We start from the raw sequence: 27,941 nt of genomic DNA on the forward strand, positions 1-27,941 counted from the left end.
ATTGAACCCTGCCTTCTTCCAGCCTTCTTGCTTTGTTCCAGATCCCTGCTTCTATGCCCCACATCTGGCTACAGTCCTTGACTTGACGTTTTGTTCTGGCTCTGACCCCTGACCCTGCATCTGTGTCTTGTTCCTGCTCCCTGGCTCTGGGTCCTGGTTCCGAGCAGTAGGCATGACCACCGCTAGAACTGACCACTTATAACTTGGTCCATGACAGGACTGGTGTCAGGTTGATAGGCCTTTACTTACTCAGGTCACCCCATTTACCCTGTTTAAATAGTGGCCCAACATTAGCTTTCTTAGAGTCCTCTGGAACTTTCCCAGTTTTTCAGGGAATATTAAAAATCAATATTAACATTCAGAGAGCTTCTTGGCCAGCTCTTTCAAAATTCTTCCATGCAAGTTATCTGCACCTGCTAATTTAAAAATGTCTGTCATCAATAGCTTCTGTTTAGAATGCTTCTTAATTACGGTTGGAATGGAAAGTATTTCACCATCATCTTATGATGTAAATACATGATCTGGATTTTACCCGAATATAGAACAGAAATATTTATTGAATATTTCTCCTCTTCTGCATTACTATTCACAATTCTACCACTTCCATCTATTCATGGACCAATAGTATTACTAGGATTCCTTTTGTTCTTGATATATGTAAAAAAAAATCCTTCTACTTGTCTTAACTCTGCTGGCCATAGAGTTTTCCTCGTGTCCTTTTGCTTCCCTAATGATTTTCCTACATATTCTAGTTTCTAATTTATGTTCATTGCTATAAACTGCCCCTTTTTTCCATTTGTATTTTTTGCTTTTTGCTTTGTTTTTGTTATTGCTGCTTTCATTTTCCTTTTAAGTCAGGTTATTTTTTTTAACCAGGATACTAGACGTTCTTCTCGATTATGGGATTGTGGCTTTTTGGGCATCTTGTAAAGTGTTCTTAAACAGCTCCCAATTATCATTCAAATTTTTCTGTTTTAAATTCTTTCACTCAGATGATTTGGCTCATAATTGTTCTAAGCTTTGGGAAAATGGCCTTTTTAAAGCACCAAGTATACATATTACTGGTTTGGACTTCATTCTGTTTGCACATAACCGATGTGATTAAGTCGTGGTCACTTTCTCCTAAGCTGATTTTTAGTTCTGTGAACAACGCCTGTATATCTGTTGAAATGACATCTAATACAGAATTCCCCCATTGTTGGATGTAACACTTTCTGAGTTATGAAATTTTCATTTATAATGTTTAGAAATTCCAAAGATGTTTTAGTAGTGGCAGCATGAGACCTCCAGATATGTCACTGAAACCAAAATCTCTCATGATGATGCAGTTTCCCCCTCTACACATTAGAGGTAGGTGCTTAGGGAGCCAGTCATCATGTTCTCTAGTGTGATCTGGTGGTCTGTAGCAGACACCAACTCATACCCAGTCTTGCTACTTATCTGTTAGAACATTGATCCATAAGCATTCAAGATAATTTGCTTCTGAGTTGTCAGTGACTTAGAAACAGGTAATGCCATTTTTTACATAGAATGCCACTCCTCCTTCCCTTTGCCCACTCAATCCTTCCAAAATAGTTTATAGCCATTGATTTTAACATTCCAAAAGTGCAGATCTTTCCACCAGGTTTCAGTAATACTAACTAGGTGAAATATATATTCACAAATGAGCAATTCCAGTTCCTTTTGTTTATTACCCAGGCTCCTGGCACTGGCTGCCTAGGCCATTAAAATTTTTCTTCTTGTCCTTTGATCCTTGATTATTTTGTTACTGACATCTTGATTTTGTGGGAAATCAGAGCTCATTTGTTCCCCTTTTCACTCTCCCCTTTCATTGCTAATGCCCCCCTGACTAGACAAGCCAATCTGTGCCATAGAACAGTGGTCTCCAAGCTTTTTTGATCGCTCACCCCTATCAGTAAAAAATTTTTGAACATGCACCCCCAATATATGTATATGTATAAATTATATATATATGTACTACTGTACTAATTAGGTAAATTATAAAACATACACAAAAAATAGAAGTTAAAAAACGATGAGATAAAGATGAAATAAACAATATTTTTTTTAAAAAAATTATTTTATTTTATTTTCTCTCACTAAAAAATTATTATTAATATTTTTAGTGAGAGCAATGTGATTGACTATGCTTTATTATTTTGGAAAATCTTGGTTTAACACTTTGTGATACAGCGGGCGCTCAGGGTGGGGTGCGGGGTCAGGGAGGGAGTTAGGGTGTGGGAGGGCGCTCAGGGCTGAGGCAGGCAGGAGGTGCAGAGCCCTTACCTGGGGCAGCTCCTGTTTGGGGCAGGGGATGTGCAGGTGGCTCTGCGCAGCACAGCACCCACCCTCATGGCCACAATTCTGAGAGTCGCGATTCTGGGAGCTCCCCCCCACCCCCCGCCAGCTGGCAGGGCCACCCGGAACGCAGGGGCTTTAGGGGCTGCAGGGCCCTGGGCTAAGGGGGCCCCGGGGCCCTGGCCTGCAGCTCTAAAGCCCCTTTTCGGGATGCGGTCCTGTGAGCATGGGCCGGAGGACTCAGGAGGAGCAGGGGCAGCAGCGCAGCCAGCTGCCGAAGAGAAGCGGCGCTTTCCTCTTCAAAGCGCCGCTTCTCTCTGGCTGGCTTTGAAGAGGAAAGCGCCACTTCTTTCCAGCCTGGGCTGCGCGACTGCCCCTGCTCCTCCGTGGGCCAGAGGACTCAGGGCCACCCCACCGCCTTTTTTCCCTCCGGCGGTGCTCCTCCTGCCACGCCGCTCTTTTGCTCCGGCAGCACTCCTCCTGCTGCGCCCCCCAATCGGTCGACTTGCGCACCCCACTTTGGAGACCACTGCTATAGAAGATTGGATCCCCTTCTTCAAGCTGAGGTCATCCAAATTGTACAGCTCCCTCTACTCACAGAAGGTGGCCAGTATTCCATAAAACCAAACCCTTTACCTTATGCAACTTACTTAGGCACCAGTTCACATCCCAGAATCTTCTGTCTTCCTTTGTGTGCAGGACGGGAAGGATCTCTGAACAAGATCACGTGGACATTCCTTTCCTCCTTCAACACCTGTCCAAGTTCTCTGAAGTCACCTATAATTAAGGCTAAGATTTTGACATGGTTATTTTTAGTAAAGTCAGGGACACGTTATGGGCAATAAACAAAAATTCATGGAAGTGATGACCTGTCCATGATTTTTGCTGCTGTGGCTCCATGATTTCTCCTGCCAACATGGTGGCTGGGAGCTGTGGGGTTCCCCCTCTGCCCATGGCAGCTGGAAGCTGCAGGCGGGCCCCCCTCTGCCCACAGTGGCTGGGAGCTGCAGGGTGACCATATTTCCCAAAGAGAAAACAGGATACCCCCACTTCGCCCAAGGTGCCCCCTCCCCTCCCACAAGGCTGTTGCCTGTCACTGGAACCCTGATTGAGATCTTTTCATGGGCACTCTTGATAGACTTGTGGGTTGGGTTGAGTAGTACTTCTAGCTTCTAGCTCTGTGGGTATTCTTCCTGGTCCTCTTCTCTCTGGTGGTCACAGTGAGCCCATTCTGATATGCCTCCAGCCATGCAGAATGCTGCCTGGTCCTCTTGCCTCTGGTGGTTACAAACTGCCAAGCCTCCTCTCTGGTTCCTTGGTCACCAGTTTCTTTCTTTCTTGATTCTGTGAGGAGAGGGGTGCATGTGAGATTTCCTGAATCTGGTTTGCCAAGTACTCCTCAGTCTTTCTGTAGAGTCAGTACTTGTCCTTCCAAATCACAAATCTATTTTTGCAGCACAGCCACCAACTTCCACTTCATGTGGAGGAAGTCCCGTCTGGCTTCAGGCAGGAAAGAAAATGTCCATTGCTGCCATCAGGCTATTGAACATAGAACTGTACCTAGAAAGAAAGCATCTTACACTCCCTCTATCAGCAACCCTGTTTGCCACTCCCGTTCATCTGGCAAATGATTTCTACACTTCTAGCTTCATCCCCCCCGCTAACAGGGAGGGATTAACCGCTTGAACTTCAAACTCTGGGGTTAAGTACAGACCCAAAGTTCCCAGCACACAATCCTTAGAGAGACATAAACAAACAGACTGTCTCTCCTGGCCCATTCAGGAGCCCAGAAGCCCAGCCAGGTGACCCTCATGGAGAATAAACAGATTGAACACACGACTCACCCTGAATGGGTGCTGCTGGTTACTCAGTGGGATATGACAGTATCAGTTTATGAATTCTGTTTCCACCCATGCTGTATGGGCATGATGACTGCACAAGTCTGGGCTTGCCCAAGGGCAGCCTGTTGCACTTCATTCCAGCCAGCTGCCCTTCTCGGAAAAGGTGTTAAACACCTCGCTGAAGGACTGTCACCGAGAGCCATCTCTTGTTATCAACACTGAATGACTCTCAGCTACTGGCTCACCCCCATGGAACAAGGGTCTCTGTACAGGAACCTACAAGGGGCAAGCGAGCCTGACTGGTGAATCAGGAGCTTCTCAAGCCAGGTCTAAGCTATGCCAGCAAATGTTCTTAGCTATGTCAATCAGAGGTGTGAAGAGATGAGTTCCCCGACTGACATACCTGTGCTGCAAAAGCTCCTGATGTAGTTGCAATTTTACTGGTACAGCTTGTTTCACTCAGGGGGCTGGAAAAAGTTATGCTTGCAAAGTTTTGCTGGCATAGTTATAGTGGCTAGGAGTGTGTGGGAAAAATCACACCCCGAAGGGGACATAGATATTCTGCCAAAAGCCCTAGTGTAGATGCAGGAATCCCTTTGCCTGTATAGCTTATGGAGTTGGTTTTACTATACTGGCAGAAGAACTTCTTTGATCGGTATAACCTGCATTTCTACTAGGTGGCTTTGCCCACTTGGCAATACCAGTATAGCTATGCCAGCGAAGCACTTGTAGTGTTGACAAGTCCCTAGTGTAGAGTTGGCCTCAGCGTGAACACCTGCTACAGAGACAAGGGTCCTGTTTGAGAGCACGGTCCTGCTCTGTATTGAGGGGGCAACCATGGCCACATATAAGAAGGACTTGTAGGAGGATGAGAGCAGGAGGGACTGTATGCATCCTGAAACTCTGACGAACCTCAGACTCACAAGAAGAAGTGAGCTCTGACTAGGACAAGGTGTGCCTCGGGATTTTTGTTATTTTCAAGAATCTGTAACTGCTGCATGTTTTAAGAGTCAAAGTGACTGTGTTCTTTGCTAAGCTTGTGTTCTGTGCTTTCCTGCCTAGAAGTCCAGAGAGTGGCCCACAATCTAGGTGGAGTTCTGGAGGAGCATGCCTAAGTAGCTTGGTGACTCCGGAGGTCTCAGACACTGGTTTCAGGGGCCAGGACAGCTGGATGCTGGTGTCCCATATCCCAAGGAAGGGCACTGGACAAAGAGGTCTGAGTCTGGAAGTATTCCCTAGAATCCCAGAGCTAAGAAATAGCTGCTAGGCTTTACCCATACCTAGTTGACTTGGAAGTACAAGGGTCCCAGCATCTGAGTTCACCCACAACAGACTGATGACTATGCAGAGGGGTATTGGGCCAGGTAGTAACACTCAGCACTTGTGGAAATCAAGTCACCTATTGAAGGGCCTAAATGTGGATTTATGAGCCTATTTTTAGGTTTGTGGTTTTAAAAACCTAGGCCCCACATTCTTTCTCCTGTTCCCTGAGCTGTCCAGTCTCCCCTAGCTTTCTCATCACAGAGAGAAAACCTGATTATGTCTCATATATTAGTCACAAAGTGTCTCTCCAACTCTTAAGGCATTCCGACATTTTCTCTTATTACTAGATTTGGAAGGAAATGTGAACATACAGTGACGTGAAATAATCACATCCCATGCAGCTAGGGAAAGGTATCATAGACTCAGGCAGGTTTCAGCAAGCCTTTGCTTGGAGAGAAATAAAAAAAACCCTGATTAAATAAAAACATTACTTACTCAATTAAGTTATCCTGTACAGCATGGGGTTGGTTTTTTTGTTGTTTTTTGTTTTGTTTTTAATAAGAAATGGAGTAAAAATTTCCATTGTCAGCAAAACAAGGAGGGCAAAAATTATATTGTATCTCCCAGCTCTGCTGCTAGTGATGGGTTATAATTGCAGCACCATGAAATCTGATTTTAAAAGAAGTAAATAAGACTGCTTAGCCAATCAGTTTGTGGTATGCAAAGAAATCTAAAGCAAACTGTCATGATTGGCCAAGTCTCATCTGATGTCACGTGATGGTTTTCTCGGTGGGGGGAAAGGAAGGTGTTATTCAATGGTTTCCTCAGTAGTTTTGCTTGACCCTTTAGTCCCCGTTTTCAAGCCTTGCCACGTAAGTTGTGATTGCAAAATGTGTGCAAGAGCCTTCAAACCTCATGCTTGAGTGTGTGTCTGGATACATAGCATGTGATATTGCTAATCAATATGTATGGAGTGCTGATAGTGTCCTCAGTGCTGTAGAGAGTCTGGAGTAGAGCCTTCCAACCCGACCTGTACGCAGTGGGACCTAGCTACAAGTGTTGGATTCGGCTTGGGTCAGGTCTGCAAACAATTTAACACTCTCGAGCTTGGTCAGGTTCAGATAGCCATAGCCAACGCCAACACTGCGCGGAACATGAGCACAGCGGGACTGCCCCAACAGGGGGATCAGGATGTGAGGGGGACCTGCCTCAGTCTGGGGTGGAGGGGATGGATCCTGGACTCAGCTCCTCACATCAATGGCACCATGCTGCTTTCAGGACAGTCTGCCCCTTTATCCTTGTGGATAAGCCAGGGTACATACTTACTAATGAGGTTACTAATGCGGCTTCATGACAGGTGTCTTTCATGATACACTATCCACTTAAGCAATTTAGCTTCTTGTTTGCTCTCTTGCCTTCCCTGCTCTTGCTCCGCCATTGTTGCCATTAGCATGAATGAGCCATGCTAACCAGACAGCAATTGGCTTCTTAGATGCTTTGAAGCTGGTTGGTTCAGCTGTTTCTGCCTCTTTCGTCCACTAATCGGGGCAGCTGTTGGAAGAGGGTGTGGGGGGTTTGTCCAGGCTGATTGTCTTTGACTTCTAGGAATTAACTGTATGGAGGAATATGCCTATCTGAGGTGCCAGGGTAGAGGATTTTTAATATCCTTGAATGGGTGGGGCTGGGCAAGGTATGCCAGGTGAGAGGAGACATAGGATGGGGGTATAGGATGCTAAGGTAATATGAGCCAATGAAAGGATTAGCCATGGAATTGGGTGTTGGAATGTTTCCCCCACCTCACTCCATAGTCACAGATTTCTAAACTGGAGGTGGGAGTTTCCAAAGGTAATTGGCCTTCCCTCCATCCCTGCTTACCATGTGGATGAAGGAATTTTCAGGAGTGACTATCCTGGCCCCTCTTCCATATTGTAGGTGGGAAATTTGAAACACAGCATGTTCCCTTTCCTCAGCTATTATACTGACATCCACCAGGTTCCTTGACCTTGAAGTGGGAGAAAGGGGAAATCTAAAATTAGACTGGTAAGTAGCTAAAATGCCCGTAGGTCTTATTTGGGAAGGGGAGACACATGACTGCATGGAGTCATCGCCCCTGGAATGAAGTGCCACAATCGGCATCTAAGACTGGACACATAGCTGACCACGCAGACTGAAAGAGACAATGTCATGCTGGCTGCCTCTTCAGGGGAGAGAGACCTATATCAGCATTCCCTTGCCTTTGCCCTCTTGCTAATGTTGTCAGCCTCGATACCCTGTTGCCTCTGCAACCTGGTGTGCAAGGGCAGCACCTTCTCATTCCATTCCTGAGACTCATTACTGCCATGAAGAGGGTCACCCACGATGTTTTAGATACCGGGGGAAAAAAAATCCCACCTTGCTGTGCAGCCTTCGCTGAGTAATGTAATCCTATTGCTGTAACTCTTTTCCTCCTCCTCCAACTACTCCCCACTGTTCTGTCCCCTCTCCTTTGCATCTCGATTGCAAGCCCTTTGGGATATGGGCCAGGTCCGCTTTTTTCTGTCATGAAGCACCTTTGCCTTCTTTGTTCCCATTGCATATGACTTTTCTGTGTGCTTAGTTTGTGTTGCCTTGTGCCCATGATGTGTACCTTTCATGTTTATTTCATGTCCCTTTTGTGTCCATTCTGTCTGTGGCTTTTGTATGTAAGGCAGGGGTACGTATACCAAAGGCGGCACGCGAGCTGATTTTCAGTGGCAGTCACGCTGCCCAGGTCCTGGCCACTGGTTCAGGGGGCTCTGCATTTTAATTTAATTTTAAATGAACCTTCTCAAACATTTAAAAAACCTTATTTACTTTACATACAATAATAGTTTAGTTATATATTATAAACTTATAGAAGGAGACTTTCTAAAAACATTAAAATGTATTACTGGCATGTGAAACCTTAAATTAGAGTAAATAAATGAAGACTCGGCACCCCACTTCTGAAAGGTTGCTGACCCCTGATGTAAGGAATCCAGCTCATTTGAAAGAAAAAAAAACACCTAAAATGTGGCTATCAAAGGTCTCTTGTTCGGGACTTCTTCTTGTTGCCTGGCATAGTCACTTTGGCCGGGTTCTTTTGCTGCTCTCAGGTTCTAAACATAATTCTTCTCTCTGGAGCATATAGGGAAGAGGAGCAAAAGATGTGCAAAGTTGTGGCTGGTGAAGCTATTTGGCCTAGGCTCGGACCTCACGATCAGTGTCCCTCTTCCCTGACTGTTTGTTCTCTGCTTCAGTGGTTGGCATGAGTTGAAGGTGCTCCAGGCCAGACCCTTTTGGTACTTTCAGGCCAGGGTCAATGTGTTAATAGATTGGTCAACACATGGAACAAGTGACTGGGACTGTCCTTCCTTGTAACTCAAGGTCTCTTGTATATCATAGAATCGTAGGACTGGAAAGGACCTCAAGAGGTCTTCTAGTCCAGTCCCCTGCAGCCAAAGCAGGACTAAGTGTATTATTCTAGACCATCTCTGACAGGTGTTTGTCTAACATGCTCTTAAAAATCTCCGATGATGGAGATTTCACAATCTCCCTGGGCAATTTATTCCAGTGCTTAACTACCCTGACAGTTAGGAAGTGTTTCCTAATGTCCAACCTAAATCTCCCGTGCTGTAATTTAAGCCCATTGCTTCTTGTCCTATCCTCAGAGGTTAACGAGAACAATATTTCTCCCTCCTCCTTGTAACAACCTTTTATGTACTGGAAAACTGTTATCATGGCCCCTCTCAGTCTTCTCTTCTCCAGACTAAATAAACCCATTTTTTTCAATCTTCCCTCGTAGGTCATGTTTTCTAGGCTTTTAATAATTTTTGTTGCTCTTCTATGGACTTTCTCCAGTTTGTCCACATCTTTCCTGAAATGTGGTGCCCGAACTGGACACAATACTCCAGTTGAGGCCTAATCAGTGTGGAGTAGAGTGGAAGAATTACTTGTCGTGTCTTGCTTACAATACTCCAGTTAATATATCCCAGAATGATGTTTGCTTTTTTTTTTTTTGCAACAGTATTACACTGTTGATTCATATTTAGCTTGTAGTCCACTATGACCGCCAGATCCCTTTCTGCAGTACTCCTTCCTAGGCAGTCATTTCCCATTTTGTATGTGTGCAACTGATTGTTCCTTCCTAAGTGGAGTACTTTGCATTTGTCCTGATTGAATTTCATCCTATTTACTTTGGACCATTTCTACATTTTGTCCAGATCATTTTGAATTTTAATCCTATCTTCCAAAGCACTTACAACCCCTCCAAGCTTAGTATCCTCTGCAAACTTGTGTACTCTGTATGCCATTATCTAAATCATTGATGAAGATATTGAACAGAACCAGACCCAGGACCGATCCCTGTGGGACCCCACTTATTTTGCCCCCCCAGCTTGACTGTGAACCACTGATAATTACACTCCGGAAATGATTTTCCAATGAGTTATGCACCCACCTTATAGTAACTCTTCTAGGTTGTATTTTCCTAGTTTGTTTATGAGGTCATGCAAGACAGTATCAAAAGCCTTACTAAAGTCAGGATATGCCATATCTACAATCATAGGTGCTGGAACTAGGGATGCTGGGGGTGCTACTGAACCCTCTGGCTTGAAGTGGTTTCCATTATATATAGGTTTACAGTTTGATTCAATGGCTCTCAGCACCCCCACTATAAAAATTGTTCTGGCACCCCTGTCTACTGCTTCACCCTGTCCATAAGGCTTGTTACCCTGTCAAAGAAAGCTATTAGGTTGGTTTAATAGGATTTGTTCTTGACAAATCCATGCTGACTGTTACTTATCACCTTATTATCTTCTAGGTGTTTGCCACTGATCGCTTAATTATTTGCTCTATTATTTTTCCTGGTACTGAAGTAAAGCTGACTGGTCTGTAATTGCCCGGATTATCCTTATTTCCCTTTTTGTAGATTGGCACTATATTTGCCCTTTTCCAGTCCTCTGGAATCTCTCCCATCTTCCATGACTCTTTGAAGATAATTGCTAAAGGCTCAGGTATCTCCTCAGTCAGCTCCGTGAGTATTCCAGGATGTATTTTATCAGACCGTGGTGTCTTGAAGACATCTAAGTAATGTCTAAGGACTTGTCTACACAGCCACTTTACAGAGCTGCAACTTTCTCGCTCAGGGGTGTGAAAAAACACACCCCTGAGCGCTGCAAGTTTCAGTGCTGTAAAGTGGCTGTGTAGACAGCGCACCAGCACTGGGAGCTACTCCCGTCATGGGGGTGGGTTTTTTTACAGCGCTGGGAGAACTCTTTCCCAGTGCTGGTGCTGCAACTACACAGCCACGTTAAAGCACTGCCCTAGCAGCGCTTTCACGATGCTAATGAATCATAGAATCATAGAATATCAGGGTTGCAAGGGACCTCAGGAGGTCATCTAGTCCAACCCCCTGCGCAAAGCAGAACCAGTCCCCAATTAAATCATCCCAGCCAGGGCTTTGTCAAGCCTGACCTTAAAAACTTCTAAGCAAGGAGATTCTACCACCTCCTTAGGTAACTCATTCCAGTGTTTCACCACCCTCCTAGTGAAAAAGTTTTTCCTAATATCCAACCTAAATCTCCCCCACTGCAGCTTGAGACCATTACTCCTTGTCCTGTCCTCTTCTACCACTGAGAATAGTCTAGAACCATCCTCTCTGGAACCACCTCTCAGGTAGTTGAAAGCAGCTATCAAATCCCCCCTCATTCTTCTCTTCTGCAGACTAAACAATCCCAGTTCCCTCAGCCTCTCCTCATAAGTCATGTGATAAGAGAGTCATAAGCCTCTCCTCCCCCTAATCATTTTTGTTGCCCTTCGCTGGACTCTCTCCAATTTATCCACATCCTTCTTGTAGTGTGGGGCCCAAAACTGGACACAGTACTCCAGATGAGGCCTCACCAATGTTGAATAGAGGGGAACGATCACGTCCCTTGATCTGCTCGCTAATCCCCTACTTATACATCCCAAAATGCCATTGGCCTTCTTGGCAACAAGGGCACACTGCTGACTCATATCCAGCTTCTCGTCCACTGTCACCCCTAGGTCCTTTTCCGCAGAACTGCTGCCTAGCCATTCGGTCCCTAGTCTGTAGCTGTGCATTGGGTTCTTCCGTCCTAAGTGCAGGACCCTGCACTTATCCTTATTGAACCTTATCAGATTTCTTTTGGCCCAATCCTCCAATTTGTCTAGGTCCCTCTGTATCCTATCCCTGCCCTCCAGCGTATCAACCACTTCTCCCAGTTTAGTATCATCCGTAAATTTGCTGAGAATGCAATCCACAACATCCTCCAGATCATTTATGAAGATATTGAACAAAATCGGCCCCAGGACCGACCCTGGGGCACTCCACTTGACACCGGCTGCCAACTAGACATGGAGCCATTGATCACTACCCGTTGAGCCCGACAATCTAGCCAACTTTCTATCCACCTTATAGTGCATTCATCCAGCCCGTACTTCTTTAACTTGCTGACAAGAATACTGTGGGAGACCGTGTCAAAAGCTTTGCTAAAGTCAAGAAACAATACATCCACAGCTTTCCCTTCATCCACAGAACCAGTAATCTCATCATAGAAGGCGATTAGATTAGTCAGGCATGACCTTCCCTTGGTGAATCCATGCTGACTGTTCCTGATCACTTTCCTCTCATGTAAGTGCTTCAGGATTGATTCCTTGAGGACCTGCTCCATGATTTTTCAGGGGACTGAGGTGAGGCTGACTGGCCTGTAGTTCCCAGGATCCTCCTTCTTCCCTTTTTTAAAGATTGGCACTACATTAACCTTTTTCCAGTCATCTGGGACTTCCCCCGTTCGCCACGAGTTTTCAAAGATAATGGCCAATGGCTCTGCAATCACAGCCACCAATTCCTTTAGCACTCTCGGATGCAACTCGTCCGGCCCCATGGATTTGTGCAAGTCCAGCTTTTCTAAATAGTCCCTAACCACCTCTTTCTCCACAGAGGGCTGGCCATCTACTCCCCATGTTGTGATGCCCAGCGCAGCAGTCTGGGAGCTGTCCTTGTTAGTGAAGACAGAGGCAAAAAAAGCATTGAGCACATTAGCTTTTTCCACATCCTCTATCACTAGGTTGCCTCCTTCATTCAGTAAGGGGCCCACGCTTTCCTTGGCTTTCTTCTTGTTGCCAACATACCTGAAGAAACCCTTCTTGTTACTCTTGACGTACCCTAAGTAATACGAAGATGTACCCTAAGTAATTTTTTAACTTGTTCTTTTCCTATTTTAGCCTCTGATCCTACCTCATTTTCACTGACATTCATTGTGTTAGATGTCCAATCGCTACTAAACTTTTTGGTGAAAACTGTCTACACTTGCAGAGTTTTTGTGCTCTCAGTTTCACCGGTGATAGGGAACTGGTAAAAGAAAGGTTTCAGAGTAGCAGCCGTGTTAGTCTGTATTCGCAAAAAGAAAAGGAGGACTTGTGGCACCTTACAGACTAAATAAATTGGTTAGTCTCTAAGGTGCCACAAGTCCTCCTTTTCTTTTTGGTAAAAGAAAAGCACTGATTTGTGTTCTCACTCACTTCCACAGGCATCAGATCGTGCTCACATTTGCAGTAGTTCCATTGCTGATGAGAGCAATGCACTGAGGGCAGCTATCCCACAGTGCAGCTCTCTCCATTTTGAGGATAGGTCTTGTGGGAAGGGAGTGATCCGGGGGCATCCCGGGTCCCTGCACAGCTTCCTCTCCCCAGACACTGATCAGCTCCGCTAGCTCAGCATTGCTCCAAGCAGGAGATTGTTTGCTCCGTGGAGCAGCCATTGTCACCTGGCCAGATGATAAGTGAGCACTTGCTAAGGAAACAAGAACGGGAGTTTCAAAGTTCCTGGGACTTTACAGGGGGAGGAGCAGACATCTGTTTACCTGGCGTCGGAGCTGCTGGCCAGAGTGGTCACCTAGGCATTGTGGGTTATCCTCCAGAGGCTAAAATCTCTGTAAACAGGAAGAACATGTCTTCACTTGCACATCACCGCAAAAGTATCACCGATAAGAACTGTACACCTCTCATGGAGGTGGTTTTCTCTTTGCGATGAAACTTCTGAGTTTCTCCGTAAAAAGTCATTGGCAAGCGTAGACATGCCCGAAAACAAAAAAGTCATTTAACACTTCTGCCATTTCCACATTTTCTGTTACTGTTTCCCCCCCGACCGCCATTGAGTAACAAGTCTATCCTGCCATTGTTCTTCCTCTTGCTTCTAATGTACTTGTAGAATGTTTTCTTGTTACCCTTTATGTCTGTAGCTAGTTTAATCTCGTTTTGTGCCATGGCCTTCCTAATTTTGTCCCTGCATACTTGTGTTGTTTGTGTTTATATTCATCCTTAGTAATTTGACCTAGTTTCCCGTTTTTGTCAAACTCTTTTTTGAGTTTCAGATCATTGAAGCCAGGTGAAGCCAGGGTGTTCTCTTGCCATACTTCCTATCTTTCCTATGCTACTGGGCTAGACAGACTTGCCAAGGCACAGGGTAGTGATTACCGTCAAAACAGAGAGTAGGAAGAGAGGAGAGAGAGAAGAGGAAAGGGAGAGTGGAAAGTGAATAGAAGGAAAAAGGGGAGAGTGAGTTATGAAGGGGGAAGAGTGAAAGAAGGACATCCCTGAAGGATGGGAGGGAGAAGTAGAGAGGGAAGGGGAGGAAGATGCAAAGAGGCGTGAGACAGGGAGATGGAGAGAAAGCAGCACAGCGATAAGAAGGGGAGAAAACTGGAGCAAGGGGGATTGAGGCAGAGCCACAGAGGAGGGAACATCTGAAACTACAGATGGCTGTTACTTTAGAATTCTGTGAAGCAAATATCATATTGATTTTGACAGCTGAAATGCACAGGGCAAAAACTGTGTCTCGCCTCTGCCCGCCTTTTCCTTTTTCTGTTTTCACCCTTCGTTGCCCCCTCTTCTTCTAACTGGCCCCTTCCTGGGAATTGAAGTAACTTTCCTTGACGAGAGCTGCTGGCCCTGCCTCAGAGATGTCACAATGGATTTTTTACGCACCACCCCAAACCCCTACTAATTAATGCTGCATGTCTGAGAAGTCATGTCAACTGCTCTGTGGACAGGGATCTGAAAGCCAATCTCAGCAAGAGGGTGGGGGTGAGATTTGCACGAGGCTTTTTTGTCTTGACTCCTTTCATTCTCACTTCTCTAGTAACTGAAGTTCCCTTTCAGACAGCACCTCCATACCTCACAGCCCCTGGTACAGCACCATCTCCCCTTCCCCCAGCCTGTGCTTCCACCCTGTTCGCTACAGCAACTCTCCCCCACAGCCAGCGCTCCCACCACGTTCCTTCCAGCGACGCCCCCCCCAGCTAGTACTCCTGCCCCGTTCCCCACTGCAACTCCCCCCAGCCACAGACAGCCTTTCCACCCCGTTCCCTACAGTGACTCCCCCCCAACCCCAGCTAGCGCTCCCGCCCTGTTTCCTACACAACCCCCTCCCCACAGCCAGCACTCCTGCCCCTTTCCCTCCAGCAACTCCCCCTACAGCCAGTGCTCCTGCCCCGTTCCCTCTAGCAGCTCCCCCCACAACCAGTGCTCCTGGCCCATTCCCTCCAGCAACTCCCTCCACAGCCTGCGCTCCCGCCCCATTCCCTCCATCAACTTCCCCCTCAGCCAGATCTCCCGCCCCGTTCCCTCCATCAACTTCCCCCTCAGCCAGGTCTCCCACCCCATTCCCAACAGCGACTGCCCCCCTACAGCCAGAGCTCCCACCCCATTCCCTCCATCAACTTCCCCCTCAGCCAGGTCTTCCACCCCGTTCCTTCCAGCGTCTCCCCCCACAGCCAGAGCTCCCATCCCATCCCTCCTTACAGCAACCACCGACCCCCACAATCAGCATTCCCGTCCCGTTCCCTACAGCGACTCCTGTTGAGAGTGGCTTGAACTGGAAGTAGTTATGAGTTCCTACATCTTGAGCACTATTCTGCCATTCCCCACGGTGACCATTCATCATTCTTTTGCCCCCTACCCCTACCTTGGACAATAATAGTCTTTTGAGGTAGCATTACTCCCCCTCCCTTTCCAAGAAGGGTTGCACAGGAACCTTGAAGGGGAATATAGTCTGTGGGTGGAGAGGCATTACTGTACAAATTCAATTATCTTGACAGCTCTCTGCTCAAATCCCTTCACAGCTCAGGGGTTTCCCACTGATTTAGCAGTAGTTTCAGCTCCTAATCCCTTCCTGCACTCACCCACCCACAACCAAAGGCCAAGTAACATCTGTTCAACGGCAGAGGTGAGCTGCCATTTACTTGAGGGGGATGGAGGGAGAGAGCATTCAAATCCTGGTACAGGTTTTTGTTGGGCCGTTTGCTTTGCTTGATTGCTTCTGGGCCTGAAGACACCAGCAGCAATTACAATAAAAGAACAGAGACTACAAGATGCCGAGAGAAGCTAAATTGGAATATATAATCAGGCCCATGCTTTCTTGTCAAGCTGGGCTGCGACAAGGGGAGGATTAGGGGAGAAGGTGGTGTATGTCTTGGCTGACCTTAGTTTGACCCTGCTCTAGTTAAATTATAACACCAACAGCGTATTGTGATCAACATGGTTTCCCAAACTCTTTCAGATAGCTGGGGGCAAGTGATGGGTCAAAACCCCGAAGTTCAGATGCAGACTCAAACTTCCCCTTGTTCAGGTCCAAAGTTTTGGGTGCTAGCTGTGAAATTCTCATCCAGCTTCAGATTTCAACCCTTTCTCCCAATGCATAGGAGTCACTGGATCCAGGATAATTGTTCAGGCCCATTATAGAGGTGGGGATTTGAATTCAAACTTCAGAGCTGGGCCCCCTTCCCCCTGAGTTTTGGTCTAGTGAACTCTGTTGAACAGTGTCAGCCATGAAATCCTGATCCCTGTGAGGATCAGGCTCACTGCTGGTAGGGTGTGGGTATTAGGTGAACCAGGAGTTTGAAGGCAAATGTTACAAGAGCTTCAAAACTTGTGTGGCAAATGTGATCCTGGTTTCGTGATAGCCTGTTCCTGGCTACTCATTCTCGGTGACATCCCAGTCAGTCTCTGTGGTTATCTGTCCTACTGTCACACAGGGAAGATTATGACATCAGGTGATGCACTCAGCCAGTGCAGCCCAGCTTCCCGCCATGTACTGGGTACCACCAGTAGAAACACAGTCCGGGGAGGTGAGGCACAGGGTGGCAGGGGAAGTGTATGAAAGCAAACAGCAGGATTGAAAATTGGTGGGGTTCTGCAGGTCCACCTGCTGAAATTACCCGTGTCTCTGAAAGATCCCATTTTGAAAGGGGATGGAGGTGAAATTTGAATTGCCCACACAGACAGCAGGTTCCTTCCTGGGCAGGGGGTTGGCCTCATCCCAGTCTCCTCCCTCCTTGAGCCTGTGTGTATGGCATCACTTTGGAGGTGGGGGGAAATATTGACATAAGGTAGTGCCAAGGCTAGAGACATCAGGAATGAGAGAGCCGTGTCAAGGAGTGGTCCTGAGACAGGAAAACTGCTGAAGCAGAAAGAACGAGGAGTACTTGTGGCACCTTAGAGACTAACAAATTTATTTGAGCATAAGCTTTTGTTAGTCTCTGAGGTGCCACAAGTACTGCTCGTTGAGGGGGGATAGCTCAGTGGTTTGAGCATTGGCCTGCTAAACCCAGGGTTGTGAGTTCAGTCCTTGAGGGGGCCATTTAGGGATCTAGGGCAAAAATTGGGGATTGGTCCTGCTTTGGGCAGGGACCTCCTAAGGTCCCTTCCAACTCTGATATTCTATGATTCTTTTTGCTGATACAGACTAACACGGCTACCACTCTGAAACCTGTCACCATGCTGAAGCAGAGGAGATTCTGGAACTGTGTGATGTGGAGGTTCAGGTTGTCCACGTTATAGCTGATATCTCTGAGCTGAACATAGTGGGCATAATAACCAATTAGCCTGGACCCCTTGTCATTCAGTGCGGGTGTGCATGCATGTCCCATTTGTTACCCTAGCCAAGACTATTACTGAGAATCCTCATGAGAAACGGTAAGTGACAGTTCTATCAGATGAGCTGAAACCCCTGGCCAAACCAGTAGGAGCTGAGCTCATCTGTATTAGAAGTTGCTCTCTGCAAAACCATAGAGGGTCAAACTTTCTCCCAAAAGAAGAATCCCCTCCCTTCCCTGAGAACCAGTTGTTCTTTTTCAGTGACACCTGGCACTGAGACTGACTGTTCCAGGATCTTTCAACCAAACAAACTATAGTGTAACAAATCCAGAGCCACCTAGAATGCCACATACTGACACTGTGGCTACTGTAACTACAGCTGACGTAGACTTCTGACCCTCCTGCTCCAAACTTCAGCTGGAGGAGGATCTCAGTTGTAGCACGATAGTTGACAAGTTCTGATTACATCCAGTATAGGGAAGTAGAGTACACATACCCAGCAGCGAGTTCATTATGAGATTGTGCCTTTCTGCTGTGCTCATGCTCTGTGAGAGCAATTGGATCTTTTACCTGGAGACTTGTAGTTCAACGAAGGCAAGGTTTTACATTAGGATCATTTGCTTATTTGATATCTGCTTGAGAGAATTTATTTCAGATTGTTCTGCTGTTTGTCAGAGAGGAAACCCCTTGTTTTCACAGCTCTCACCCCGCCCCACCACTCATCTCCGTAGGGGATATAGCTGACAGTGTCCTCGTGGTTTCAGTGTTGTTGTAGCCATGTTGGTCCCAGGATATGAGAGAGGCAAGGTGAGTTAAATAATGTATTTTATTGGACCAACTTCTGTTGATGAAAGAGACAAGCTTTCGAGCTCTGTGTAGCTTAAAAGCGTGTCTTTCTCACCAGCAGAAGTCGGTCCAATAAAAGATATTACCTCACCCACCTTTTCCCTCTAGTGTACTCATGGGAAGTGGGAGAAAAGAACATCTGCAAGTGTATAACTCTGTGTGGAGGCCTGTGTTTTTGCGTGCCTGCTTGTATGTCTGCAAGCACATATACAAGTGTGTGTGTGTGTATTGCCGTGTATCCTTCCCCAACTGCTGTTCACATCTTCAATCCCTGTGCATCATTCATGCTTTCTGTGAGCTGATTGTGTCTCCTTTATGAATATTTTGATTATCTGTGCAAAATCCCTTCTCTCTCTCTCTCTCTCTCTCTCTCTCTCCGTGTTCACTGTGTGTGGAGCTGACAGCTCCAGGGGGATAGATCAACACTGCTGCATTTCAGGAAAAGAATTATTTCACTCAATTACTCTAAAAGTATGAGAGAGAACAGAGCGGTGGGAAAAAGAGAGAGAGAGAAAAAAAATAATCACAACACCTCGACAGGTTTACCCCATTTTGTCTGAAAATCTATCACTCCGACAAGTCCTTTTGTGAAAAGTTTAGATAGAAAAGTTTAGATAGACACCTGCTTTTCATGTCCTTTGGTGGTGGTGGTGGTGCTGGTGGGGGGGGGGGGGGAATGAGGTGATGGATTGCAGGGATCAATCCGGGTAGAGGGGTCACAGTGCTCAAAAGAACTGAGACAAAGCAACTTGGTATTTTAATATAAAGTGGATTTGGTGCTGGTGAAAGGTGCTGAATAGACAGCCCTGAGGTCCTAAGGCCTCTGTATATGACAAGTGCCGCATGTTAAGCAAGCGTTTCTGGTTTTGGAGTAGATGCAGCAGAAAGGAGAAGATTCTCCTATTCCTCTACTGTGCATCTCGAAACAGCAAGAGAATGTCACCTTTTTTTTGATGGCCTTGTGGTTAATGTTGATTAGAACGATTCAGAAGATCTGGGTTCTATTCCTGAGTCTGCCACTGACTCAGTGGCCAACCTGAGGCCAGTCACTTTACTGCTGTGTGCCTCAGTTTCCCTTCATGTAAATTGGGAATCACAATACTTGCCTACCTTCCAGAGGGGTCATGAGCCTAAATTCATTAACGTGTGTAAAGTGCTTTGAGATCCTCTTACAAGTAAGTGCCTTATAAGGCCCATGTTTCCTCTCCTCCCCGCATATTAAAAAAAAGGAATGTTTCCTTAATGTTTGTCTGACTGGCAGGGGTGGGTTCAAGCCAATGCATTACTTACAGCTGCTCAGTTCTCAAGGTTATTTGGGGAGAGAACTCGTTGCGTAGGTTGCAAGTTTAAAAAAACACAGATCCTGTATATATCATAAAATAAGGACATTCCCCTGAGGATGGTGTCCAACAGGAGTGACGTACAGCTGAGATGTGATCACTCCTGCTGCTCGTGGACCCTGCCCAGTGCTATAAGGACCCTTGATTAGATCCTTGCTATGGGAATCCATGGATGTGTATGTCACAGAAAGTCCAACTGCACCATATGGGAAGGGAAGGTGGCTGCTGTGCTCCAGAGTGTTCAGCTGCCAGTGAACTCCAGCCCATCTCTCTCTGCAGGGGTCACCTGTGGGGTGCGTGCTGTTCTGCCACCATCCCCTTGTCTGTTCTTGCACAGCCTTTTCCCTTTGTGACAGTTGCCACAGGTAAGTGCCAGGCTGGGGTCATTGCAGCCCGCTGAGTTGGAGCCTGATGGCTTGTCACTGCTGCTCTGTCTCTCTTTTCCATTCCAAAACGTATGGATTGAAGGGCTGAATTTTCTACCTTCGGTTTCTGGGGACTTGAGTTCTGCTCTTGTCGGGCTCCTGAGGACTCCAGCTCCACTCTCAGGACTTATACTGTTGCCAGAAACTCTTGAATAAAAATGCACCCTGTGCTTTGTCAAGCCAGCTGTCATTCATTTCCTCTGCCTCTCTAGCCTCAGTGGGGAGCACATTAGCATATTATCAATGTGTTCGTGGGTTCATCAGTACCCCTTGTTTTTAACGCTTTTCCCACCAGCCGGATGGAAAAGCACGGATGCATTGAAAGGTTTTTGCACTGCATGGAGGCCGTGAACAGCCCTGCCCTCTCATCTCGGGCACCCCTCACTTCCTCCTGCTGGTGTCATACCTGTCGCTCAAACTGAGTCTTGGAATGTTTTAAACTCACTCTCTATCTCTCCTGTTGCAGGATGGTGGAATATTCCCTGGACCTGCAAAACATTAACTTGTCTGCAATCCGTACTGTCCGTGTCCTGAGGCCCCTCAAAGCCATCAACCGGGTGCCTAGTAAGTCGTTCTTCCCTTTCACTGGCACCCCATTTCATCTGCACTTCACCCTTGTCTGTGTTGTTTTTATTCATTGCTCTGCTGCTATGTCTGGGATCTCTCCCCCCATTGATTGTCCCACCCTGGACCTCTAGGTAGCTGGATTGACCTTGTAGCCTATAAGACAGTTATGCATGTATACTCTGTGCAGATCACCAAAACCAGGGCCCCTAGATTCCAGTCTCAGCTGGTGGGCCATTGGCTGGCTCAAGAATTGGCAAATAGTTTTGGGGTACTTAGCCCTCCAGTTCTGAGTCACCAATCTAGCCTCAGTTTGGTGGTGAGTCCTGAAGAACTCAGGGATGTTGGGATAATGGGACACAGAGCCCTCGTTCCAATCCAGGTGTAGGCTAAATTCCTGTGTACCTGAGATTCTCAGCCTAGCCTTCATTTTGTCTCCAACCGCCCCGCTCCCACCCTCCAAAAAACCCCTCTTCTCAAAGGGCTGTGCAAAGACTGCCTGGCTGCGTTGTGGGGAGTGTGTGAACAGTCAGGCTACACGTGGAGTCGTTCTGTCTATAGTGTCCAACTGATAACCAAAGTGCTTCAGCTGGGAGTTGGTAATAAAGCAAGAATTTTTTTTTGTCTCACGTAAGAATATGGAAGAGGTGAAACCGCCTATAGAGACATGGTGAGGTGTGTGGTGGGTTATGGATGAGCAGTGAGATCAGGTGGGAGCGGGAGTGAGGGGGTTGATCTCTACTACCTTCTGCACCGCTCTTCAGTTTCCTCTCATTTAAAAATACACCAGCCCAGCTCTGCGTGGGGGTGAACAACAATGGCGTATTTTATCTATTCCTTGCTGCGCATTTTCTTCTTTCCCTCTTATTCTGGTTCCCACCTCTGCAGCTCTGTGTATATGCAGCATGTATGAGTCAGGGCTGTGAGCTCTGCTGGGGACTGAGCTGTCAGGATCTGATGGGCCGAGCCTGAACCTGGAGGCACAATCAGCTTTATACAGCTCCCTGGCCCAGCTAAATGGCTTCCCTGCTGGTTTGGCTCAGATCTGAGAAACGGGCCCACCTTGGTGTTAATTTCACCGTGGAGGGAAAGGGGTGAGGAGGGGTACCATACACAGGATCCAGCTACGTATCTGCTGTGTTCGTATGACACTTCTCTCTTTCCTTCTTTCCCCTGCAGTCAATGGACACTTACCCCGGGGTATAATCTTTTGTAACCCTGCCCCATCTCATGAGGCAGGGGCTGGGAAACAGAAACTAGCCTCTTACCTGCGTGTCAATTCTTTATTACGCCCCACCTTTCTTCCTTTCCCTTTTCCCTCTTCCTCTGCATCTCCTCTTTCTTGATTCAGTTTTGATAACTATAGAGCACAGTAAGGCAGACAAGGATTGCTCATGTCACTACAGGAAGTATCCACTGTATATGGCACAGGTATCATGCTGGTTATAACAGGGGAATGAATTTGATGCAGTGGGCCAATTTCATGCCATTGAAGTCAGTGGAGTTACACCAGCAATGAATTTGTCCCACTCTGTCTGTTTGGTATTTCAGGTCATGCCTTGCTCAGTGAAAACAGCTGTCACATAAGACATTGTGGCACTTTCAGAATTTCTTCCATTTCTCCCTAGGTTTTATACTGGGTTTTTCTCCCTTACCATATAACAAGAAGTGTCTTTCATCTTCCACCTTTAATGCCCCCTGCTTCCACTTTTATCAGGCTATCAACAATGACCAAGACCTCCTTAGGGCTCTCCCACAGTGCTGAGGCCAATCCCATTCCTTACCTCAGTGGCTTCATTCCCTTCTCCAGAGCTGAGGGGAAGTTTATTACAGGTGAGAGCAGGCAAGAAACTAAATGAAAGAAACCCAGTTGACAGGCTGTCTCCTGAGGATGTGTGCCAAGGAAATTTTAATTATTGGGGCCCAGAACTAAAAACAAAGTTGGACAGATCAAAATGAAGCCCTGCATTCTTCTCTCTCTTATGCCAGGGTAAATAAGGAGTAACTCCACTAGAATCAATGCAATTACACCTGGGAAAAACCAGTGTGAGATCAGAATTGGGCCCACAGAGACTAGATTCAGAGATGTTAAAGCCAGAGGGGACCACTGTGATCATCTAGTCTGACCTCCTGCATAACACAGGCCATAGCATTTCACCCACTTACCCCTTTATAGAGCCCAATAACTTGCCATACAGCCACCTCTATGCATTTCTTCCCTACACTGGTCCCTCTTCTAAACTCTACTTCTCTCCACTATAGCAGTGTCTGTGTAGAACTAACACTGTTTTAGTTTCTGTTCTGCTATCAGACATTTATATCTCTGTCTGTCTACATAGATATATGGTTATATGTGCAGTAGTTCTGGATGAAGAGGCACTTTCATTATTAAATGAAAAAATAAATTTCCTTGGATAGGAAGACCGTCCTGTGGAGTGAAAACTGGCTAAAAGGCTGTAAACAAAGGCTAATGATAAATGGGAATGTGCTGAGGTGGAAGCAAGTGTCTAGTGAGGTACAGCCAATATCACCGATAGGCCCTTTTGTCAGAAATCTTATTGAATGTCTTCTTAAAATTCTTCATTAATGATGTGGAAGAACGAGCAAAGTACATCAAGGAGATTTGCAGACGATAGTAAAACTGGAGGAGTTGCAGACACTAGGCAGGACAGAGAAATAATACAAAGGGATGGAGAGAGAGTAGACACCTGGGCAGAAAGTAACAAAAGGAGAAAACTGGAGGGAATGATCTGAAACACAAGTATTCAATGTGAGGGAGGAGGACTCTGGGAAGTAGCCGTGGTGAGATAGACACAGGGCCACGTTTTCAAAAGAGCTTAGTGCCGCGTTTAGGCAACTAAATAGGGGCCAGACTTTCAAAAGAGCTCAGCACCCAATGTGCACCCAGTGGGCTGAGCTCTTCTGAAAATCTGGCTATGTGTTTTGGTGCCTCCCAGAGAACTGAGTTCTTTGGAAACTCTCTTCCCAGTCATGGGTGTTGAATTCTTCTGAAAATTCCTGCCCATGGGAGTGAGAGCAGGCAGCAAAGAAGAGATGAGTTTGCAACGTGCAATGGCAGCATACAAGGTTGTTATAACTTTGGGCTTCATATACCAAGAGTAAATCTAGACTAGAAATTAGAAGAAGGTTTCTAATCATCAAAGGAGTAAGATTCTGGACCAGCCTTCCAATAGAAGTACTGGGGCAAGCAACCTAACTAGTCTTAAAATGAGGCTTGATATGTTTATGAATGGGATTATATGACTGGGTTGCCTGTGATAGCAGGGAAGTGGACTCGATGACCCAGGAGGTCTCTTCCAGTCCTGTTTCCTAATATTCCCCCTCTACATGGCCTTATCTAGAACATTGTTTTCAAATCATGGCACCGTACTACCAGAATATATTAGAAGGAATTCATAGAAGAGCAACCATAATGATCAGAAAGCTGGAGGGATTTGATTGATGAAGGAAGATTTTTAAAAAGTGAAATAGGTCTAGCTTCGCTAAACAGGGATTTCTAAACAGGATGGACATGATAACAACAAATAATTGATGTGTGTAAACACAAAAGAGAACAGATTTTTTGGTGTGCTGCCTGGGCTATAACTTATAGTGATAGGATGAAATTACTAAAGAAGAAATTTAGAATGAATAACAGGAAGAACTTCCTTAGACTGAGATCTGGTGAGCCATGGAATAGTCTCTCAAGGAAAGTGGTGGAAGCCCCGTTGGTTGTATATGACATGATAGAAGTATATAAAATAATTAATGGTACAAACATAGTAGATCGGGAACTTCTGTTAACACAAGAACAAGGGGACATTCAATGAAATTAAAAGGAAATACTTTTTCACACAATCCATAATTAGACCATGGAATTCACTACCCCAAGAAGTCATTGAGGCCAAAACTTAGCAAGATTCAAAAGGAGATTAGACATTTGTATGGATGTTAAGAATATCCAGAATTATCATAGTTAAAGATAACAAGTTTTGGAAGAGACATTAAACTCCATGATTCAGGGTTTGAGCCAATCTCTAAACTACTGGGGAATAGAAGTTTCTTATACCTTCATCTGAAGCATCAGGTGCTGGCCACTGTCAAAGACAGGACTCTGGACTGGATGAGCCCAGGGTCAGAGCCGGTCTGGCAACTCCTACATAATTTTTAAATTAGACTGGACAAAATACGAGAAGCCCAGTTTTTATAATACTGTATGTCTCACCCATGCATTAGCATTCATGCTTCTCTCTCACATTCCTGCCTTTAGCCTTATGAATGCTGCCTGTCAGGGTTTTGTCTGAAGGTGCATGAAACAGAAATGATAGGCTGTTGTGGTCCTATAACCGTTCGATTTAATTCAGTAACACTGTATTGGCATGACAAGTTATGCAAGCTAACAAAGTGTAAAGAGGAGAAAGACCCTTCAGGTCTCTGTCAAAGGTAGTTACAATCTGCTCACGGTAGGTCTTCACATTGGGTTTGGGGTATTTTTCCACATCCTTTGGTTATTATTGTCCATTTCTGATTCAGTGGTAGGTTGCTATATAAAATGTCATCTCTGTCATCTCTTTTCTTCCCATCCTCTCAGGGTAATGCAGTTTTTCTTAACTGCTTTTTAATGGAAAGTCTTTAATCATGTCTGATAATTTGAGGAAATATCTCTTACTCTATCATATTTTTGAGATTGGAGCACAAAGTGTCTCTTCAATTCACTCTGCTGTCACATTGGTTGCACAGTCCTTTTGCACTGTACTATGTGTCTCCCAGTCTCTACCTCAAATTTATGGTCACTGATTCTTAATTTGAAAAGAGTCATCACAGACTGCACAGAGCTGCGGAAATCTGCTAATGTGAAGGTTCTGTGGAGGGATCTGTAGTAGACTGTTGCATAGCAACTTTGTTGAATAGGAAGCATATGTGTCTATTAATATATAGTGTATGAGTGTAGGAATATATGTGAGGGGGTTGCATATACATATCTCAATATAGTGGCATATTATTATTTAGAGTTGTGTGGGAACAGGGATTTCCATTTTGTGCGGAATTCTGTGATTTCAAGATTTGTTTCAATCTGAATTGGAACAAAAACAAAAAAGTTCACATTTTCACTTGAAACAAAATTTCTTCCTTCCCACCACAAAAGAAAATAATTTTTGATCGATCAAAATGTTTCATTTTGGATTGTGACAGTTATACAATTTTTAGTAACATTAAAATAAAAGAAATTGTGAAATAAAAAATCAAAACATCTGAAAAAAACTGAAAGTTTTCACCTTATTGAAACTTTTTTTTTCAAAAATATTTCCAAAATGAATTTTCATTGACATTGATACATTCCCGTGAGAAGTTTTGGTTTGATGAAATGTCATTTTCTTGATGGAAAACTGTTCCACTAGAAAATTTTCTACCAGCTCTGTCGTTATTGTTGTTCATTTATATTGCAGAAGCTCCTAGAAGCCAACCCGGTCAGGTTCCCATGCTTTTCAATTGCCAATCTCAAAAAGCTTTCCAAAAATGTATTAGTATTATCATCCTCTTGTTACAGAACGGGCGACTGAGGCACAATGAGTCACCGGCAGAGTCAGGAATAGAACCGACATCTCCTGATTCGCAGTCCTGTGTTCAGCCCACTAGACCAAAACAATAATATAAAAATAATCTAAAGCAGCTGAACCCTGGGATGGCAAGAACAAAGCAGTTCAGTATTTACTTGCCTGCCTTAAATCTATATTCCACACCCCGATGTTAGGTGTCATATCAGTGCCTAGGACAGAGATTTATATGGATGTAAACCCCACTTGCAGCACTGTGGAGAAATGATGGCTTTTGAGTTCTCTCCAATGTGTTTTTGAGGAACTAATTTCAATGGAGAGTGTATGTGAAATTAGCTTCTGATAGGGAGATGTATTGGTCTGTGGAACAGTCTGTCTTAAAACTAGACTAAATAAAAGCCTGTTTCCAGGGTCGGTGTGACCAGTAGGCGAACTAGGCAGGTGCCAAAAAGCGGTGCCCCCCAATTTTTTTTTACCCTATTGCTTAGGGGCAGGTACCTGTCAGTCTCCAGCGCTCGGGCTGTGCCAGGGCAGCAGCCTCTTCACCTCGGAGTCTCCCCCGTTTGCCCGGGGACCACTCCTCCTCTCAGGCTCCCCGGCCGCTGCCGCCGTGGCCACCCGGGAGGATGTGGGTGGGGGGCGCCGCCGCAGAGGAGACGCAAGGGGCCAGGCTCGGCGGGGGCCCCTCACCTGCCGGCCGAGAGCAGCAGGAACTGGGCACCACTCAGGGGGAGCTGGGCGACCCGAGCCCAGGGCACCTACGCTTCCTGCCTGTCCCTGCTGCTGCGAAGGCTGCTGCTGCCCTGGGCTTGGGCCGCCCGGCTCCCCCCCGACTGACGCCCGGTTCCTGCTGCTTTCGGCTGGCAGGTGAGGGGCCCCAGCCGAGCCCGGCCCCTTGCATCTCCTCTGCGGCAGCGCCCCCGGCCCGCGTCCTCCCAGGCAGCCGCGGTGGCAGTGGCCGGGGAGCCTGAGAGGAGGAGTGGTCCCCGAGCAAACGGGGGAGACTCCGAGGTGAAGAGGCTGCTGGCCCTGGCGCGGCCCGAGTGCTGGAGACTGACAGGTACCTGCCCCTGCCCCATCCCAGCACCACCTACCCCCCAGCCCAGTGAGTGTTACCTGCCCCGCCAGCCTCAGTGCCCAGCCCCATACTGTGAGCCACCCCAAGCTCACTGTGACACCAGCACCCCTTGGCAAAGGGCCCCCTGATCTTCACAAACAGCTGTCACCATGGGCCTGACAAACTCACGCACCCCACACATGTCTTACAGGGCATTTACCCACAAAGAGGAACGTGGAAGGGATCTACACAAGGCTGGTAACTTGTCAAGAGTGAGAATCTTTGTGAGATGTGTGCATGGGTAAAAGTGAAGGAATAATGTATTTACCTTAAAAGTCTGCTTTACAGACTTGGAGTAGAAATTAGTCACCAGGGGATAATGGCCCTTTGGGGCAAGGGGGATTTGTCACCCTGCCTAACCTGGCTGGTGTCAATCTGTCAATCTGTTTCTTCACTTCAGCAGGTGGTTATTGTAGTTGTAAGAATGCTTGATAGAGATCTTGTAGGTGTTTGTCTCTGTCTGAGGGGTTGGAGCAAATGCGGTTGTATCGTAGAGCTTGGCTGTAGACAGTGGATCATGTGGTGCGGTCTGGATGAAAGCTGGAGGCATGTAGGTAGGCATAGCGGTCAGTAGGTCAAGTGTTCTTACAACTACAATACCAACCTGCTGAAGTGAAGAAACAGATTGACAGAGCCAGGAGAGTACCCAGAAGTCACCTACTACAGGACAGGCCTAACAAAGAAAACAACAGAACGCCACTAGCCATCACCTTCAGCCCCCAACTAAAACCTCTCCAACGCATCATCAAGGATCTACAACCTTTCCTGAAGGATGACCCATCACTCTCACAGATCTTGGG

The 27,941-nt window shown here is 46.2% G+C and overlaps 1 protein-coding gene across 4 annotated transcripts in view; it reads left to right on the plus strand.

Moving 5' to 3' along the window:
* CACNA1I (calcium voltage-gated channel subunit alpha1 I) overlaps positions 1-27,941 on the plus strand; it is a 125,298-nt gene that overhangs the window by 8,959 nt on the left and 88,398 nt on the right. For all 4 annotated transcript variants that reach the window (XR_012156537.2, XM_073326853.2, XM_073326849.2 and 1 more), the window contains exon 3: positions 20,372-20,469. Coding sequence is in view for 3 of the 4 variants with exons in the window: in XM_073326853.2 (XP_073182954.2) it covers positions 20,372-20,469 (98 nt within the window). In the remaining variant the exon portion in view is untranslated. The remainder of the gene's footprint in view (positions 1-20,371; positions 20,470-27,941) is intronic.

The sequence above is a fragment of the Lepidochelys kempii genome, chromosome 1, assembly GCF_965140285.1.
Source record: "Lepidochelys kempii isolate rLepKem1 chromosome 1, rLepKem1.hap1, whole genome shotgun sequence".
NCBI lineage: Eukaryota > Metazoa > Chordata > Testudines > Cheloniidae > Lepidochelys > Lepidochelys kempii.